This window comes from Primulina eburnea, chromosome 16, assembly GCF_022965805.1.
Source record: "Primulina eburnea isolate SZY01 chromosome 16, ASM2296580v1, whole genome shotgun sequence".
Taxonomy (NCBI): Eukaryota; Viridiplantae; Streptophyta; class Magnoliopsida; order Lamiales; family Gesneriaceae; genus Primulina; species Primulina eburnea.
Window position 1 is genome coordinate 14263220 of NC_133116.1, and position 19181 is coordinate 14282400.

General features: G+C 35.3%; 1 protein-coding gene across 1 annotated transcript; it reads right to left on the bottom strand.

Moving 5' to 3' along the window:
• Positions 1-8840: 8840 nt before the first annotated feature.
• LOC140816928 (uncharacterized) lies at positions 8841-12664 on the bottom strand. Its single transcript, XM_073176437.1, has 9 exons — positions 12317-12664; positions 11643-11886; positions 11397-11546; positions 10511-10568; positions 10308-10400; positions 10122-10220; positions 9740-9831; positions 9347-9406; positions 8841-9240 (listed from the first exon to the last, which is right to left on the bottom strand). Exons 1-9 carry the CDS (start codon positions 12523-12525, stop codon positions 8983-8985), a joined length of 1263 nt encoding a protein of 420 aa, XP_073032538.1. The 5' UTR covers positions 12526-12664; the 3' UTR covers positions 8841-8982.
• Positions 12665-19181: the final 6517 nt, after the last annotated feature.

Here is a 19181-nt window from a genome sequence, read left to right on the forward strand (position 1 = left end):
ATGGAAAATGACAATAAAACTGTTGGTGTTTTTTCTTTAAAGCTTTATTTAGGAACTGCGTTTTTTATTTTCTGGTATTTGAATTTGAAAAATGAAATTTGATTTTAGTTTCATGTTTGAACAAATCAAGTTTTTCTTTTATCCATATGGTATTTTCAATTTTTCGAAATTCAAATATGTTTGGTATGTGTTCCTTGATTGATTAAAGCTTGATAAATTGAACATCAATATTTTAAATGACATTGAGATTATGCATGCATGAAATTTTGAAGTTAAATGCAAATTAATTTTTTATGTTGACTTTAGTGGGAGTGAGTAAATTAGAAAGTCAACATTGAGAAATATATATTGATGTTTATGTGTACATATGTGATGGTATAAATTTTATCATGTGGTAATCTCATTCGGATTTATAGAGAACATTGTTTAGATATTGTGAACATCATTAGAATGTTGAGCAGATATTTAAGAAACCCGACATTGGATTATTAATCGGGTTATGCGGTACATAAAATGAACTAAAGATTTTATGCTCACACATCGGAAATCTAACATTTGGAAATAGTTAGATATTTGGAATCCGAATAAAGTTGCGGAATTTTATCACCGGTAATGATCATTGGTCTAAGAAACCACTGAGGATCAATTGTGATAATAAAGCCGCTATATTATACTTAAAGAACAACTGAAACTTGTCAAAGTCAAAGTATATTGATATGAAGTTTCCAGTTGGAAGGAAATAATTCAGAGTGATTATGTGTCAATTGAGCATGTTATTGCAAACTCTATAATTGCGGATGCGTTTGTCATGGGTTGGCCACCCAAGATTTTTTGGGCATGTGACACACATTGGTGTTGTCCATATAGTTCATATGCCTGTACAGTGGGAGTTTGTATTTTGTTTAAGCATTGACTCATTTGACATGATTTAAGTTTCTGTACAGACTAAGGTTTATTTGAATTACTCTGAAATAAAGTGATGACTTTCATTGCGGTTTAGCATTTGGTTGAAAGTCTATTATTGGACGCTTTGAGTCATTAGGAGAACCAGTTGTAAATGCAGGTTTTATTCTAGGATCACATTTATGTATTTCCATGCTACACATCCATACTTGATCTATGTTATTGATTATGCTAACATTGTGATCATTGATGGGTCTAGTGATTTTAAATGTAGCGATGACTGCTTTGGTTCAATATTGGTATAATTGATAGACCAGATTGTTAAGGAATATTTTGGTTTAGATAGCAAGATCTCAATCCAGTTTTTGCATGTACAATATCCGGATAACTTATGTGGCCCAAGTGGGAGATTGTTGGAATTATTTTGTGGGCTGGCATAATTTAATTAATTGTACATGGACATGCTATCTAATAAAGGCCCAATAAAGTGATTTAATTAATTATGGGTTTCCAAAGTATTAAATAAATTGGTATGGTTATGGTATGTGTTTACTGTTATTCATATTTTCTGATAATTCAACATGAATTCCTGGCGTGTTGTGATATATTGATTTAATCACATGATTTATAGAGATTTATTTTATTAAATCTCCAACAGATTTAAAATGAACCCATGTTGGGATTCATTTGAAATCCATCAATAACTCGAAAAATATCTTTTAAAATTTGAAATCCATCTTGAAGCCTATTTTGTCGGCAAGTTATTTAGTCAAAAAATTCGACAATATATTAGGTAGCACTACAAGAAATTTTTGCTTCAACAACACACATACGACAACGGTTTTTCTCTAAAATCGTTGTCTTTTGCTTTTTGAGAAAGATTTTAGTGAAAACCGTTGTCGTATAGCATTTTTAAGCAAAAGAAAAACTTTAGAAAAACGTCGTCTTTGAGCGTTTTTTTAAGGTCAAAGACAACGCTTCTATAAAACATTGTGTATTAGCGTATTTTTTTTGGATAATCAACAACGGTTTTAGTTTTCTAAAACCGTTGTTAATTAGCGTTTTTTTAGGGACAAAGACAACGCTTCTATAAAATATTGTGTATTAGTGTGTTTTTTTGGACAATCAACAACGATTTTCTAAAAACCGTTGTTGATTAGCGTGTTTTTTGGACAAACTACAACGGTTCTTTTAAACATCTTGCAAGTATGTTGAATCTGATTCATTCAAATGTTTGACAAGCACTAGTTGTATCCCTAGGAGGAGTGAGATACTTTTTCTCGTTCATTAATGATTTATCTAGAAGATGCTGGGTGTATCTAATCAAGAAGAAATCAGATGTTTTTCAGATCTTCCAAGAATTCAAAGCGCGAGTTGAACTTGATTCTGAAAATAAAATCAAATGTCTGAGTACTGACAATAAAAGAGAAAATACCAATGACGAATTTGATGCATTTTGTCAATATGAGGGCATCAAAAGATAGATCACGATTGCTTACACACCTCAATAAAATGGAGTGGCAGAGTGGATGAACATGACATTTTTGGACAAAACAAGAGCTATGTCGAGGACTGTAGTTCTAAACAAGTCATTTCGGGCGGAAGCAGTCAAAATTGCTTGTTATATTATCAATCGTTATCCTTCAGTAGCGATTGATCTGAAGACTCCGATGGAGATGTGGACTGGGAAGCCGAATGATTATTCTCATTTGCATACATTTGGAAGTCTTGTGTACGTTCTGTACAATGATTAAGAAAGATCAAAATTGGATTCGAAATCCAAAAAATGTATCTTTTTGGGTTATGCTGATGGAGTTAAGGGGTTTCGCTTGTGCGATCCTAATGTCCACAAGCTTGTTATTAGCATATATGTTATATTCGAGGAAGATAAAGTAAAGAGAGACAAAGGCATGTTGAATTAAGAAACTATTATATTTCGGGTGGAAAATAAGACGGACGAAGGTCAAATTTCTTTTGAAGTAATACCAGAGCACGAAGAACAAGAACATGTTGCATCTGAGGTTTCCAATGTGAGGCAGTCAACTTGAGACATAAGATCACCAGGTCAGAATATTGTTTATGATAAGAAGATGGTAAGCCATTGAGTTTCCACGAGGCTACTCAAAGGTCAGATGTATCGTTGTGGATGATAGAAATGCCGTAAGAATTAGAGGCATTAGAAAAAAATAAAACTTGGGATCATGTTATACTACCACGAGGAATGAAAGCCATTGGTAACAGATGGGTCTATAAGATCAAGCATGATGACAATAACCAAGTGGAGCGGTATCATGCTAGATTGGTGCTAAAAGGGTATGCTCAGAAAAAAGAAATTGACTTCAATCTCATGTGGTTCAGCTCACAACAGTCAGAGTAGTGTTGGCATTATATGCAGTGTTTGACCTATATCTAAAAACAGCTAGATGTGAAAACTGCATTTCTTCATAGAGATCTTGAAGAAAAAATCTATATGCTCCAGCCAGAAGGTTTTACGAAAAAAACAATGAGAACTTGGTTTGCAGGCTGAACAAATCTCTGTACGGTGTCAAACAGACACCAAAGTATTTGTACAAGAGATTTGATTTCTATATCATGAGCCTTGGATACAACAGACTTAGTGCCAGACCCTTGTACATATTTCAAGATATCTTGTGATGATTATATCATTTTGTTGTTATATGTGGATGATATGTTGGTAACAAGCCCAAACAAAGATCGAGACCAAGGATTGAAGACACTGTTAGCTAGGGAATTGATTTGAAGGATTTGGGAACTACAAACAAGATTCTAGGTATCAAATTTCACCAAGACAGAAGTAAAAAAATTATTTTGCTTTCCCAGAAAAATTATTTGAAGAAAGTATAGCTACGCTTCAACATCCAAGATAGTAAGCCAATTTTGACCCTTCTTCCTGTTAAATTCAAGTTATCCTCCGAAATGTGTCCTATCAGTGAAGCAGAGAAGATGGAGATGTCTCGAGTATCATATGCATCAGCAGTGGGAAGTTTAATGTTCACTATAATCTTTACAAGACCAGATATTGCTTAATTCGTGGGAGCAGTTAGTCGGTATATGACGAATCCTGGAAGAGAGCATTAAAGTAATGTTAAGAGAATCTTTAGATACATTAAGGGTACCTCAAATGTTGTATTATGTTATGGAAGATCAGATTTTACACTCAGGAGCTATGTCGATTCAGATTATGTAGGTGATCCTGTTAAGATGAAATCTACTACTAGTTATGTGTTTACACTTGCAGGGGGAGCTATAAGCTGGTTTCAAAACTGAAAACAGTTGTGGTATTATCTACAACGAGATAGAATACATGAAAGTTACTCAAGCTTGCATGGAGACAATATGAATTAAAAGGCTATTGGAGGAGATCGGACGCAAACAGGATAATATTACTTTGTTTTGTTACAGTCAGAATGTCTTGTACATCACAAAGAATCCAGTATTTTATTCCGAGACTAAACACATTGGAGTTTAATTTCACTTTGTGCGGAAATTAGTAGAAGAAAGAAGTGTAGATATGCAGAAGATCCATACAAAAGATAACATAACTGATGTTCAGATCAAGCCAGTGAACACAGATAAGTTTGAGTGGTGTAGTTCATCAAGTGACCTAGCAGAAACGTAAGCAGCAAGTAATGGTAAGATTGAAATGATGTGTGGAGATGTATTTGATTCTCAATCAAATCTCCAAGTGATTTAGTCAAAAAAGTGGACAATATGTTAGGTAGGTTGCATACATCATTTAATGAGGCAACAAAGAACACATTTTTGGCAGCGACTTTGAAATATGAATTCAGACGAAGAACTGCATCTATAAATAGATGCATTCTTTCATAATTCAATTATCCTTTAAGGTCTAAAATACGATAACGTAATCTAACTTCATGCAAATCTAGGAAAAATGATTAATTAAATAGTTTTAATGACATAAATTAATTATGGTGTGCATGGTTACATGTTTAAAATATACTTTTATATTAGAATGCATTAAAATTGTGTTATAAAGGTTATTCGAGACGCGATCGAGGAACGGAGACCGATGAGTGAAAAATGAAAATATTTTCATTAAATGATTAGTTTTAATTATTTAATATATGGTATATGTTATATGATATTTTCGAAAATGAAGTGTTTTGATGTGTTTTTATAGACCGAGTCATATTTTAAACCGGTATTCGATTTTCGAAGAAAATTTGAACTTTTCGATAAATCGGCTAATATTTTCACAAATTTTTCTAAACAAAATATATTAAATATTAACTAATGGATTTAATGAGCCTATTATAATTAGTTAATGGCCTAAGCTTGCACCATGTGTTTTAATTAGAATAAAAGTCTAAAACCCTACCCTCAAGCCCCATAACCACATGCCCCAACCCCTCAAAGCACTAGGAATCTTCCTTCAGCATTCAAGCACACACCACACATAAATATTGAGAGGAAGTCGCAGTTTTTGAATGGAAAATCAGAAAGGTCCTCCCTATGTCGACGTTCTTCGTATCTCAACTTGTTTTTAGTGCGTAATAAACGCAAAGACATGCCTTAATATTATTTTTCTCATCTATAACACCATATTATATGTTTGAAGCATGTTTGTATGAAAAATATATTGCCTTTGTTTTTTTTTATGCCTTATTATGCTTAGAACATGTGTTTTATAATTTAAAACTCTTGTTAATGGTGAATGAAGGGCCTGCCAGGGCTTTGGGAAGGGATTTTTCTCCACACGTTTAAGGGTCTCTAGATGCATAGATAAGGGCTAGACGCAAGGGAAACAAGCTGGAACGAAAAATGGGATCATAGGGCAAGGGTTAGACTTTTTGGGGAAAACTAGGAAGTGGGCTATGCAAGTGTCTTCCAGGCGAAGGGCTGGGCTCGTGAGGGTCCTAGCCTCGAACCATGGTGGTCCACGCAAGGTTTGAGAGGATAGGAGTGGAAGGGCGCACGGCTAGGGAACCACGTAGCCACGACCGCGTGCAAGGGAGAGAACCATGCACGTCCTCGTGCATCGCTCAAGAGGGCTGGACTAGGAAGGTCTTAAGGGGCTCGGTCTTGGTCCTAGGAGGGTTTTTCAAGGTATGGTCCAATGAGTTAGGGCCTAGGTGCGAAAGAATTGAGGTTGAGGTGAGCTAGGGTTCGACTAACCTAGGGCAGAAAATTCGGTAGCAATTATAGGCATGTACAATGCTTTATTAGGCTTGAATTGGTTTGTAGATGGTCTAGTTAGGTGTTAAAAAGCTTTGGTTCAAATTTGGAAAAGTTTGCTTAAGTTTCGAGTCAATACGAGTCAAACCGAGATATACGTCTAAGTTTAAATACGAATTGAGAAATTAGTCAAGATGCTTAAGTTTATGTCTAAGAAATATTTATGGGTGCATTTTAAGGTGTCATGTTAAGTTTGGAATGATTTGGGTCGTCTTTTAAAGGTATAAGGATAAATTGGGAAAGTTGGTTTCAGGGGCAAAATGGATTTTACACCTGAAAAATGTTGGATATCCTGGTAGTGTCCCGAATGCTGTAATAAATGTTAAAATGTTTATTTCAAATGTTTATGGAATTTTACGATGAAACGTTAATGCTAAAAGACATTTTTCACGCTTGGTTTAAAAGAAAAATGATTGATATGTGCATGAATTTTTATAAGTGATGGAGATATGAAAAGTTAAAGGAGGTGAATTGATTGTGAATAATACAATGATACGATGATATGTAAGGCCAATGCTTAGTTAAAGGGTGAGAGGGTCGCTGATGTCCCCGCCGCCCGGTACCGTGGTAATATGTAGATAGATCCATCGGCCTTCAGTTATTACGAAAGTTATAACTGAGGATCTGAATTCATTAAAAAGGGAAACATATACGTATACGATGAAAGGAAATATGATATGATACGATGAAAGAAAAATGTTTAAGTTTATGTTCACGAAAAGCTATTTTAAGTAAAAGTATTTTTACTGTTACTTGTAAATATGTATGTATTATTTGTTATCATGGTTAAGGTTTGCTAAGTCAATAGACTCATCGATGCAAGTGAACATGATGTTAATGCTAATGGAAGACTTGATGGTTGAACTGGCTGGATTGAAGGTGCACATAACTCGAAGATCATCGCTAGTTTTCCGTAAAAAAAAATATTATTATGATTTATGATTACTTAAAGATTTTTATGTATTATATGCTTTTGAGATGTTTTTGAGAGGATATTAGAGTTAATTTTATCTTTGGAATAATGTTAGGTTAAGTTGATTGACGTTTACGATTTTATGTTTGAATGCTTTCCTTTGAGATTTTCAAATATTAGGTTGGTTGGTTCATTTTTAAAGTCGCAATATATATATAAACTATATATATATATATATATATATATATATATATATATATATATATATATATATATATGGCCGAGAGTTGTACGCTTATTTATATATATAATTTTTTTTTGTGTATTTTAAAGAAAAATCAGTAGTGTACGTTTCATATGCCTTCATTGAATTCTCTATCATCTTATAACATTTAAGTGATTCGTTCTATAATATTTGCGAGGTGTTTGTTCTCTTGTATTAAGAGAGTGTGTGTTCTCTTTGGAAGCACACCATAAAATATTATAGTTGATTTCTTTTCATATACCCTAATAATTTTTAGGGATTTTCTACGTAAATCTCGGTGTCTAATTTATTCTATATTTTCATATTTATTATAAGTTACCATACATGGGACCAACAAGTTTATCCAAACAAAACTAATAGATTCATCGATATTATGTAATGTTTCAGTACCCAAATAATTGAAGGGGGGAATGGGATTGGCGTAACAATTGGGACACAACGCAATCAATAGGTCGTAATTACAATTGCGGTCGCCATAAGCTATCTCCAGTGATAGTGAAATATAGGATGGTTATGTTATTAAAATATCACATTTGACTATGAACAATTGTCATTATATACTTAGCTGCATTCGACATGATAATTAATACATCCAGCCGGCAGGCCGGCAAACTGTTTATTTCTAAAGCCCAAGACCATTAATTAATTATTCAAATAATGCAGCCCAATTACTATAACCGAGAATCGAACTAATCTCGGGGTTGGGTTGACCATCCAAATTTCAGATATTAACTACTTCGAAAAATGACATTGATCTTATTTAAAAAAGATCAAATATTCGTTTGAATGTGACATTTTTTTCAAAAGAATTTGCAAATTAAATGTGAAAAAAATCATAAAGTTAGATTTCAAATTCATGGTCAAACAAATGTTACATTTTGTTAAATACTTCGTTTGTCCTATCCATATATAATCAGTTTTCTACAAGAATGAACATGAAAATACGAAAGCATTATAGAATCTGAAATTTTAGTTTAAATAATTATATTCCATGTAATTTATTCCAAATTTTTTTATAATAATATTATATTCCATGAAATAGAGTCTGAAATTTTAGTTTAAAAATTAAAAAGTTTGGAAATATAAAAGAATCGCGCCAGGATAACAACAAATAATTCTAAATAGCTCTTAGGAAAAGTTACATAACATTTTCTAAAAGGTATTTATGAAGTAGATTTTAAAAATCCTTGTGATTCATAACAATTAATACTAGCATTCGAAAAAGTAAAAAGAAAATAATAATTGTGGAACAATGGTGTTTTGGGTTCGTTCGATCTTGGGTGTGGGGGCAGTGTCCACACCCCATATCAATGGTTGAAATTCTACTTTATGAGGAAAAAAAAAAAAAAAAATTGAGCCAGAAAAAATTCCAGCCCTTGAATCTACCCCTGCAGACAGTGCCTGCAGGGGTAGGATGGAATAATCCGGTGTTTTGGACAAGCGATTTGAATTCCCAAGGAACTTGTTTGGAAATATTGTTCTTGTCCGTTGGTTCTCAAGGCCATAGGCAATGAAAGAGCCATCTCAAAAAGAATATACTTACCCAAATCTACTTTCTACGCAGTTTTCGATTCTCATAATTTCTCACGGTAACAAAATATTGGGACAAAGCTCATCAATGTAAAAAGAACGCTAAAAAGATATGTTTTTCCGAATAGAGTTGGCAATTGGCATAACCTCATTATATTCCACTTTTATCCTTCTTTGGTCTTTGCAGTGAAAAAACAGGGTCGCCCGCACGGCTATGACTATCTTCGGGACCAGCTTCATCACCAGATTCCCAAGACGGACTGTCACTTGTAATCTGCTTCACCATGTCAGGATTCTGGGGAGGTCCGCTGGGAGATTTGTTGCCAATCAAGTTCTTGTACACGGTGAGGGCTTGAGCCATCATGCTGGCAGGATTGGAGGGACTCGAGGGAAGTAAAATAGTCGTTCCCTAGATCAGTGAAAATGGGGAAAATGTTCAAAACAGTAATGTTTATTGGACATTGACGCTACACTTAACCTTATTATAACATGACCTGGGATTGAATGTGCCTCACCTCTTTTGCAATCTGACTGAAGGCATGAACATATTGCTCGGCGATTTTTAAACTTGCTGCCTGCAAGTTCAATGCATGATCATCCTCAATGAATATCAAACGGCTAATGCCGAAAGCTTTATTGGATTACACACAACTAATTTTAGCAAAAAGAATTATGGAATATTTTTTTAACCCCACCCCCACACACCAAAAATAGAAATGCGGGGCACCAAAACTAACAATGTGGAACGAACGTTTTTTAACATCTTCATTAAGTGAAAATGAGGAGGTTAAGGATGCCAGAAAATAGAAGCAAAAATAATCAACTTCAAGAGCTACAAAAAATTTCATCATAAATATGAATTATTAAACTGGTTGATTACAGAGATTAAAGAAGATGAAAAAACTGACCTCGACACCCCCAGTTCTCTTAAGCGACTCTGACACCATATCAATCCCTTTTGCAGTTGCTTGTGATCTAGCAACGATAGCTTCTGCTTCTCCTATTATCGCATAAAAATTCAAGAGGACAAAAAATCAAGGGATTCAGATGGCAAAAGTCAAACATACTTGCAAGATGTATAATGTCATGGATTATAATCCATTAACATTCACCAAAATCTACATGAAAATCATAACCAATGTTAGTGATTACTGATTATCATTGGTAGCAAACCGAGTACCCTCCACAGTAACATATAATGGCTGAACATCATTCAATCATTTGGGTGCTAATTATTCAATGTTATTGAATAATTAAACAAAAGCTCGAGTAAACCACATGGTAACCAACCTAGAGCTCTGTTAACTTGGTCCAGCTTTGCAGCTTCTGATGCAAGGATCACTGCATTCTTCTTTCCATCAGCGATATTAATGTTTGCCTGCCTTTCTCCTGTTTATATATGAACAGTAATTAGCTTTCCACAACTATGAAACATGAAAAGTTAGCATGCCAAGAGAAGAAAGTAAAACCTATTACCTTCAGACTCCAAAACTTGAGCTCTCTTTTTGCGCTCTGCTTCAGCCTGCATCTCCATTGCAGCCCTTACTCCACGCGGAGGAGATATATCCCCTGAAATCGGAAGAGGGATCGTTGAACATGTTGCAGCAGGAATCCATGAAAATTTTGCTAGAACAAGCAGTCGAATAATTATTCTTAAAAAGGAAAAAAACAGTACTCACTTATTTCATAACGAAGGCACTTTAGACCCCAATCTTTTGCAGCTTCATTGATAGCAATCTACACCAAACATATTTTCAAAACACTCTGTAAAGTATTTGAAGAGGTGGGGCGCAGCTGACTGTCAAGTAACTTGAAAATATTTTGTATCGCAAGATGAATGGCCACCAAAAAACACACATACTAATTATATATATTATTTTATTTTTAGTAATGCACACATACTCGATATATTTAATACTTATAGTGAATATCAACGACCAGAAGGTATGCACTCCCTAACAATTTCCAGTTTACACTTTTCTTTTATCTGGAAAGTTGTTATATACACAGCATAAAACTGTCAAGTACAAGCAAGCCTCGTATTACTATCAAATGCTGGAAGGAAGTCTGTCATGAACTTTAAGATAACTGAGTTCACAAAACTTTAAGATAACTGAGTTTACAAAACATACAAAAACACAAATATCAAACATGTTGCATCGACTAACTTTCAGACATAATGACACAGATTAATCTACTCTGATTCAAACACCACCTTGCTTCATATTTTACACAAGTCTGTCTAGCATCATTATCATAAGTGCCCCCTCCAACCAAAATATCTTGTTTGCTTGTCATAAATAGCATCAGATCTTAGAATAGCACAAAAACCAAGTACATGTTAAAGAGTATACTTAACAAACATCTACCGACATCCTTTTTCATTTGATAAATACTAGTGACGAATACTGATGTGATAAATTGTATAGTAAGCCAATATCAACTATAATAAACACTTAATCCCAGTAATTGCAAGAGCAACGACAAACTAATCCTTTAAATGCAAGAAAAACCTATCTTGTTATTGCAAGAATCAATAACTAAAAGCCAGTATCAAATACTCACCACAATTTTAACGTTAAGAGTATCCCTTTCCTCAAAAGTCTTGTCAAGAGTTATCTTACCAAGCTCACTCCTCATGGTTGTCTGCGCGAGTTGAATCACTGCATACAATGGATTCTCAACTCCATAAGATGCCAATTGCGGGTCCACTATCTTCAGAGGAAAAAAAGTAACATGTTATATTCAGAAGTTCATTTCCAATCCAAAATAAACCCCATGAAATTGCATGCAGATAGAAGATATACGCACCTTAACATAGAGAACCCCATCAATTTGGATGCTAACATTGTCCTTGGTAATGGCAGACTGATCAGGAATGGGAATTGCTTCTTCTTTTAGTGAATGCACGTAAGCAATCTTGTCAACCAGTGGAATCAACAAGTGGATTCCAGGAGTCAAGGTTTTCACATACTTCCCAAATCGCTCAATAACAAATGCTTTCTTCTCAGGGACAATTCGAATTCCCCAATTCACTGGTGGTTTAATCTCATAACTTGATCAAACATCAAACTATCAGTTACATATCGGTTGGTCACAAAGTAGTATAAGTTTTGCATTATCAATTGATTCGACAAGATTTCAAGCATATTAAAATAAATACGGGACACAATTCATGAATGCATTATATTAATTCCTTGATCCACTCGATGATGATTTTATTTACATCCATCACGTAGGATAACTTTACAAGCATCGTCATTCTCTTTCATTTTTGGCGATAAATAACCAAAAAAAAGTCGCAACAAGAGTATTAACACTAGGTTAGCACAAAATAATCATAAAAAAGCAGCAGAAAATATAGCCTCGTGATGATAACGGAAATACGAACTGAAATTATTAGCAATGCAGCTACAGAATTCGCGTCAAACGCTGATAAAATAGTAAATAAATCGGAAAGAACATTGACAAGTCAGTAAAAGTACCTAGCGTGGGGGTCGCGGGAGTAACCGATGTGGCGAACGGGTGCAGAGAACGGAGCGGAAAGATAACGAGTAGAAATGCAAGTGGAAGGCTGCCCGAGAAGCGGCGGAGGCGCGGTGGAGATAGCACGTGAGCTGATCGGCGATTGAGGAGCGAGGAGGTACTTGACAGCTCGAAGCTTGCAGAGAGAGCTGGATTTGACGGTATTCATGAGGAATTCTGCGGAGGAAGATGGCTTGATTGGGAAGAAATTGGGTTTGGGTGGGAAATTGAAGGAAAGCCCTATTTAAACCCATCGCGGCTTGTTTAACAAGAAAACTGGATATCACCAGCCCAACGCGGGCTCTGTTTCCAGGGAAGCAGCGCTCGAGCTTTGGCTTTTACACATATATGGTATTTATTTTTAAAATATCATCTCTTAATTTATTATTAAATAAATATTTTGATGATATTTTACTTGATTTTTGATCCTTCATCTGGTGAAATTGAACGACCAATTTTTCTTTTATTTCGTAATCCATAAAAACTTATCATCTTGCATTGCACAACGTAATGAAATTGATTTTATGGATCATCTATAGCGCACAACATGGTATGAGCAATTGTGTAAGTAGACTTAATTTATAGTCAGACTCAGAGTTTAGTATACAAAGATATTACTAATATATCATGTAGAGATTGGTGTTTAACATCGAATGACAATTATATTATATTGATTTGTAATAATTGTAAATTATTCTATCAAATATTAACAAACATAGTGTGTTCGATATATTTAAAGGCTCCTGCGGTTTCATCCTAATGATTCACCAACCTTGAAGTGCTCATTCACTAAATAATTTGAAAGAATTTGATTGATAAACTCAGTTCCTCGATCAGATCTGATTCTATCAATTCCAACTGATTTTTCATTTAATAATCTTTTGAAAAGCTTAATCAGTTGAGCAGCAGTTTGGTCTTTGGACTTGAGAAATATAACCCAAGTGAATCTTGAAAAATCATCTACAACCACCAAGGTGTATTTCATTGCCCCTAAGCTCATGACTGGTATTGGAGCAAATAGATCCATATGTAACAGCTCTAAGCATCGGGAAGAAGATTTACGACCCTTGTTCTTAAAAGAAGATTTGATTTGTTTACCAAACTGACATGCTGAGCAAATTTTGTCTTTGATAAAATCCATTTTGGGCAATCCAGTAACAAGATCGTGGTTACTCAAATGTGCAATAGACTTGAAATTCAGGTGGTTTAATCTCTTATGCCACAACCAGTTTTTAGAAGATTTTGAGGCAATAAAAATACTGGTGCATAAGGTTGATCATTCCAACTGATTTTGTAAGTGTTTCCACACCTTTTGCCAGTTAGGATGATCTCTTCAGTTGAGTTTTTGACTGAACAAGAATGTTTGTCAAACTGAACTGAGAATCCATTATCGCATAATTGACTGATACTGATCAGATTATACTTAAGATTCTCAACTAGTAATACATCATTAATGGTGAAGTTACCATGGATAAGCTTACCCTTACCCACAGTTTTACCTTTAGAATTATCTCCAAAACTGATGTTTGGTCCAGTGTATTTCACCAGTTGAGATAATAAATTTGAATCTCCTGTCATGTGACGTGAACATCCACTATCCAAGTACCATATAGATTCAATGCTTGTACCTATTACCTGCAATCAAACACAAGATAAGATTCTGGTACCCTTTTCTATTTGGGTCCAAAGTTGATTAGTCCTTTAGGAATCCAGACTTGGATCAGTCTAACTGACCGTCCAGTTGCTGTATTCCAGATGGTCTTTCCCGGTCTATGTGTGCTTGGTGTATGGTGTGCAGAAGATACAACATGTGATTTGCCCTTTTTCAACTGATTGTTCAGCCAGTATCTTTTCTGAACTGTTTTACTGTTGTAGTAATTTGAGTAGCCATTTGAGTGGTTTTTACTGAAAATTTTTGGTTGCTGACTTCGAGAGTCAGTCACAACTTTTGGGCTATAACCAATTCCACGTCTTTTGGCCTTGTTCATACTTTGAGTTGGCTGTTCAATCAGTTTACTCGGCTCAGCTTGTTCTTGTACCATAACTGATTTTACAAAGTGAATGTATTTCCCTTTGTTTATATTCAGTTTTGGCTGAGTATCTTTGGAAGACAAATCATCTTTACTACAGAATCCTAAACCAGTTTTATCAGTAACTGATTTCTGAGAATTCTGTATATCAGTTAAAGCATCAGACGATTTGTTCCAAGCCTGAATAAGCTCAGCGTGCTTTGAATTTTCAAGCAACAACTTTTGAATCATTAATTGATCCCTGATTCTTTCATTTCTGAGCTCAGCAATTTCCCTTTTCAGACTCAACATATCAACTGATTCATCAGTTTTTGTTTTATCGTCTTTGGGATCATTTTGCTTCGCTCTGGCTTTTTCAAACGATAAAGCAAGCTTTTGATACTCATTAACCATGTCATGTAATGTCGAAATAATTTCTTCTCTGGTAAAATCAGTTGAACTAAAATCAAATATATGTTGACTGCTGGACTCTAGTTCTGTATCAGCAGTCATCAGACATTTTACTTCTTCTTCATTGTCACTAGAACTGCATGAAGTTTCTGGTTCTGATTCCTCGCTGTCAGTGTCTGCCCATTTGGCTTTGCTATCTTCATCTAGGAGTACTTCATGTTTCTTTCTGTAAGGCTTCTTGTCGTCCTTAGATCTCCTCTTGTGCTCATACATTTTCTTCTTTCTTTCAGTTGAAACTTGACTGTCCTTCTTAGGCTTGGGACAGTCAGCAATAAAATGACCTGGTTTGCCACAGTTGTAGCATGCATTTGACTCTTCTCTGGAATTGTTTCTTTGGTAGTGCTTCTGAAAATTCCCTTGATTTTTCCTCATGAATCTTCCAAATTTCTTGATGAACAATGACATGGCATCATTGCTTAGTTGATCCGCAGCTTTCTCAACTGAACCAGTTGGTTTTGATCTTACAGCATTTAAGGCAGTAGTAGCTGCTGGGGTAGATGGTTCTCCCTCTCGAGTTTGCAGTTCAAACTCATATGCTTTCAAGTCAGCGAATAGGTCATGGAGTTCAACTTTGTTCAGATCTTTAGACTCCCTCATTGCCATGGTTTTCACATCCCATTCCTTGGGAAGACCTCTGATTATTTTCAATGCAACTTCTTTGTTTGAATACACATTTACAAGTGCATTTAGTTCGTTGATGATGCAGCTGGTTCTTTCATCATATTCATGCATTGTTTCTCCAACTTTCATTCTGATGTTGTCGAACTTATGCACGACAACAGAAAGTTTGTTTTCTTTGGTTTTTCGTTGCCTTCGCAAAGCTGAATTAACTTCTCCCAAATCTCTTTGGCTGTCTTGCACATCTTGATTTTAGTGAACGTTACTTTGTCCAGTGTTTTGAACAATATGTCCTTTGCTACATTATCTAGATTTGCTTTCCTCTTGTCCTCAGTAGTCCACTCATCTCTAGGCTTTTCAATTCTGTGCGGTGCCCCATCTGTGATTGCAACTGCTGTATTGGCTTTCAAAATCTTCATGGGTCCGTCAGTTATAACGTACCACATGTCATCATCCTGTGCAGCTAGATGAGCCTGCATCCTGATCTTTCAATCGTCAAAATCTTCTCTTGAGAACATTGGAATCTTGTCGAATGAAGACATAGTGAACAATTTAAGTATAGATAATCTTTGATAGGATATTACTCGCTTTGATACCACTTGATAGGATCGGTTAATCGAATAAAGAGTGTTTAGAAGGGGGGTTGAATAAACACTGCTCGAATTTAAAATATTCTTCGACAATATAAATTCAGTTTTGTTACAAACTGAATATCTCGTCGGTCAAAAACAATCAGTTAAACTGAATAAAACAGTTGCGGAAAACTAACTGACTGAAAGATAGAATATCTAACTGAAAATGGTAACTGAAGTAATGACACCACAATTTGTTTCTGGATGTTCGGAGAATTGAATAACTCCTACGTCACCCTTTCTATCACGAAGATAGGATATCCACTAAAAGACTTTGATCAAATACACGACACTGTACTGACCCACTTCAGTTTGGACTTATCACTTTGCCAAAACTGAAACTCTTAGCATACAACACTTTTATAGATCGTAACTGATCTTTAGCACAACTTATAAAATCTATCAACGATTACAAAGTGCTATTTAAGATCGAGAATGTAGTCTTGAATACTACTGATATGACTAATAAGTGTGAGCTTTGATTTCTGATTTTGAGTAGATATTTTTGCAGCGTAGCAGCAAATAGAATGAGATAACTGAAAGTCGGTGTTTCTTCAGTTGCTGTCTTCGACTATTTATAGGCTCTCCTCTCAACGGTAACATTAAAGAATGTTTGAATATTCTAACCGTTGATTGCCACGTCGATATATTCTGACAATCGTACACTGTTCATTCTTTAATGCGGCGTTTCACTACTAGTTGCAGGTAAATGTACTATTTGTCGGTTGTCGCTTTCAACTGATGACGTGTACAATTGAGAGATCAGCTGGGAGAGAATCAGTTGCCGAGAGTGAACTTCAGTTGTATCGAATAGTTGATTGAGTTCAGCAGATGACGTGTTCAGTTGATGATCAGTTCAGTTGCTTAGTTCATTTGGTAAGTCTTTTTGTCAAAGCACCGGAATAAGTTTTCAACAATTTGCATACATTTGGAAATCTTGTGTACGTTCTATACAATGATTAAGAAAGATCGAAATTGGATTCGAAATCCAGAAAATGTATCTTTTTGGGTTATGCTGATGAAGTTAAGGGGTTTCGCTTGTGGGATCCAAATGTCCACAAGCTTGTTATTAGCAGATATGTTATATTCGAGGAAGATAAAGTAAAGAGAGACAAAGGCATGCTGAATTAAGAAACTATTATATTTCAGGTGGAAAATAAGACGGACGAAGGTCAAATTTCTTGTGAAGTATATCAGAGCACGAAGAACAAGAACATATTGCGTCTGAGGTTTCCAATGTGAGGCAGTTAACTTGAGGCATAAGATCACCAGGTTAGAATCTTGTTTATGATAAGAAGATGGTAAGCCATTGAATTTCCACGAGGCTACTCAAAGGTCAGATGTATCGTTGTGGATGATAGAAATGCTGCCGGAAGAATTAGAGGCATTAGAAAAGAATAAAACTCGGGATCTTGTTATACTACCACGAGAAATGAAAGCCATTGGTAACAGATGGTTCTATAAGATCAAGCATGATGACAATAACCAAGTGGAGCGGTATCATGCTATATTGGTGCTAAAAGGGTATGATCAGAAAAAATGAATTGAGTTCGATCTCATGTGGTTCAGCTCACAACAATCAGAGTAGTGTTGGCATTATGTGCAGTGTTTGACCTATATCTAAAAACAGCTAGATGTGAAAATTGCATTTCTTCATAGAGATCTTGAAGAAGAAATCTATATGCTCCAGCCAGAAGGTTTTACGGAAAAAAACAAAGAGAACTTGGTTTGCAGGTTGAACAAATCTCTGTACGGTGTCAAACAGACACCGAGCTGTTGGTACAAGAGATTTGATTTCTATATCATGAGCCTTGGATACAACAGACTTAGTGCCAGACCCTTGTACATATTTCAAGATATCTGGTGATGATTATATAATTTTTTTGTCATATGTGGATGATATGTTGGTAACAAGCCCCAACAAATATCGGGACCAAGGATTGAAGACACTGTTAGCTAGGGAATTTGATATAAAGGATTTGGGAACTACAAACAAGATTCTAGGTATCAAAGTTCACCGAGACAGAAGTAAAAAAATTATTTTGATTTCCCAGAAAAATTATTTGAAGAAAGTATTGCTACGCTTCAACATCCAAGATAGTAAGCCAATTTTGACCCTTCTTCCTGTTAACTTCAAGTTATCCTCCGAAATGTGTCCTATCAGTGAAGCAGCGAATATGGAAATGTCTCGAGTATCATATGCATCAGCACTGAGAAGTTTGATGTTCACTATAATCTGTACAAGACCAGACATTGCTCAAGCCGTGGGAGCAGTTAGTCGGTATATGGCGAATCCTGGAAGAGAACATTAAAGTACTGTTAAGAGAATCTTTAGATACATTAAGGGTACCTCAAATGCTGTATTATGTTATGGAGGATCAGAGTTTACACCCAGGAGCTATGTTGATTCAGATTATATAGGTGATCATGTTAAGAGGAAATCTACTACTGGTTATGTGTTTACACTTGCAGGGAGAGCTATAAGCTGGGTTTCAAAACTGAAAACAGTTGTGATATTGTCTACAACGGAGACAGAATAAATGAAAGTTACTCAAGCTTGCATGGAGACAATAGAATTAAAAGGCTATTGGAGGAGATCGGGCGCAAACAAGATAATGTTACTTTGTTTTGTGATAGTCAGAATGCCTTGCACATAACAAAGAATCCAGTATTTTATTCTGAGACTAAACACATTGGAGTTTAATTTCACTGTGTGCGGAAATTAGTAGAAGAAAGAAGTGTAGATATGCAGAAGATCCATACAAAAAAATAACATAGCTGATGTTCTGATCAAGCCAGTGAACACAGATAAGTTTGAGTGGTGTAGTTCATCAAGTGACCTAGCAGAAACGTAAGCAGCAAGTAATGGCAAGATTGAAATGATGTGTGGAGATGTATTTGATTCTCAATCAAATCTCCAAGTGATTTAGTCAAAAAAGTCGACAATATGTTAGGTAGGTTGCATACATCATTTAATGAGGCAACAAAGAACACGTTTTTGGCAGTGACTTTGAAATATGAATTCAGACGAAGAACTGCATCTATAAATAGATGCATTCTTCCATAATTCAATTATCCTTTAAGATCCAAAATAC

What these genes read in the sequence shown, in the direction of transcription:
- LOC140816928 (XM_073176437.1), bottom strand. Translation starts at nt 12,525, where the DNA reads ATGAATACCGTCAAATCCAGCTCTCTCTGCAAGCTTCGAGCTGTCAAG. An exon ending in CTCTTAACGTTAAAATTGTG is followed by an intron (nt 10,569 to 11,396) that starts GTGAGTATTTGA and finishes TGTTTGGTGTAG; the next exon opens with ATTGCTATCAATGAAGCTGC. An exon ending in TCAAGTTTTGGAGTCTGAAG is followed by an intron (nt 10,221 to 10,307) that starts GTAATAGGTTTT and finishes ATATATAAACAG; the next exon opens with GAGAAAGGCAGGCAAACATT.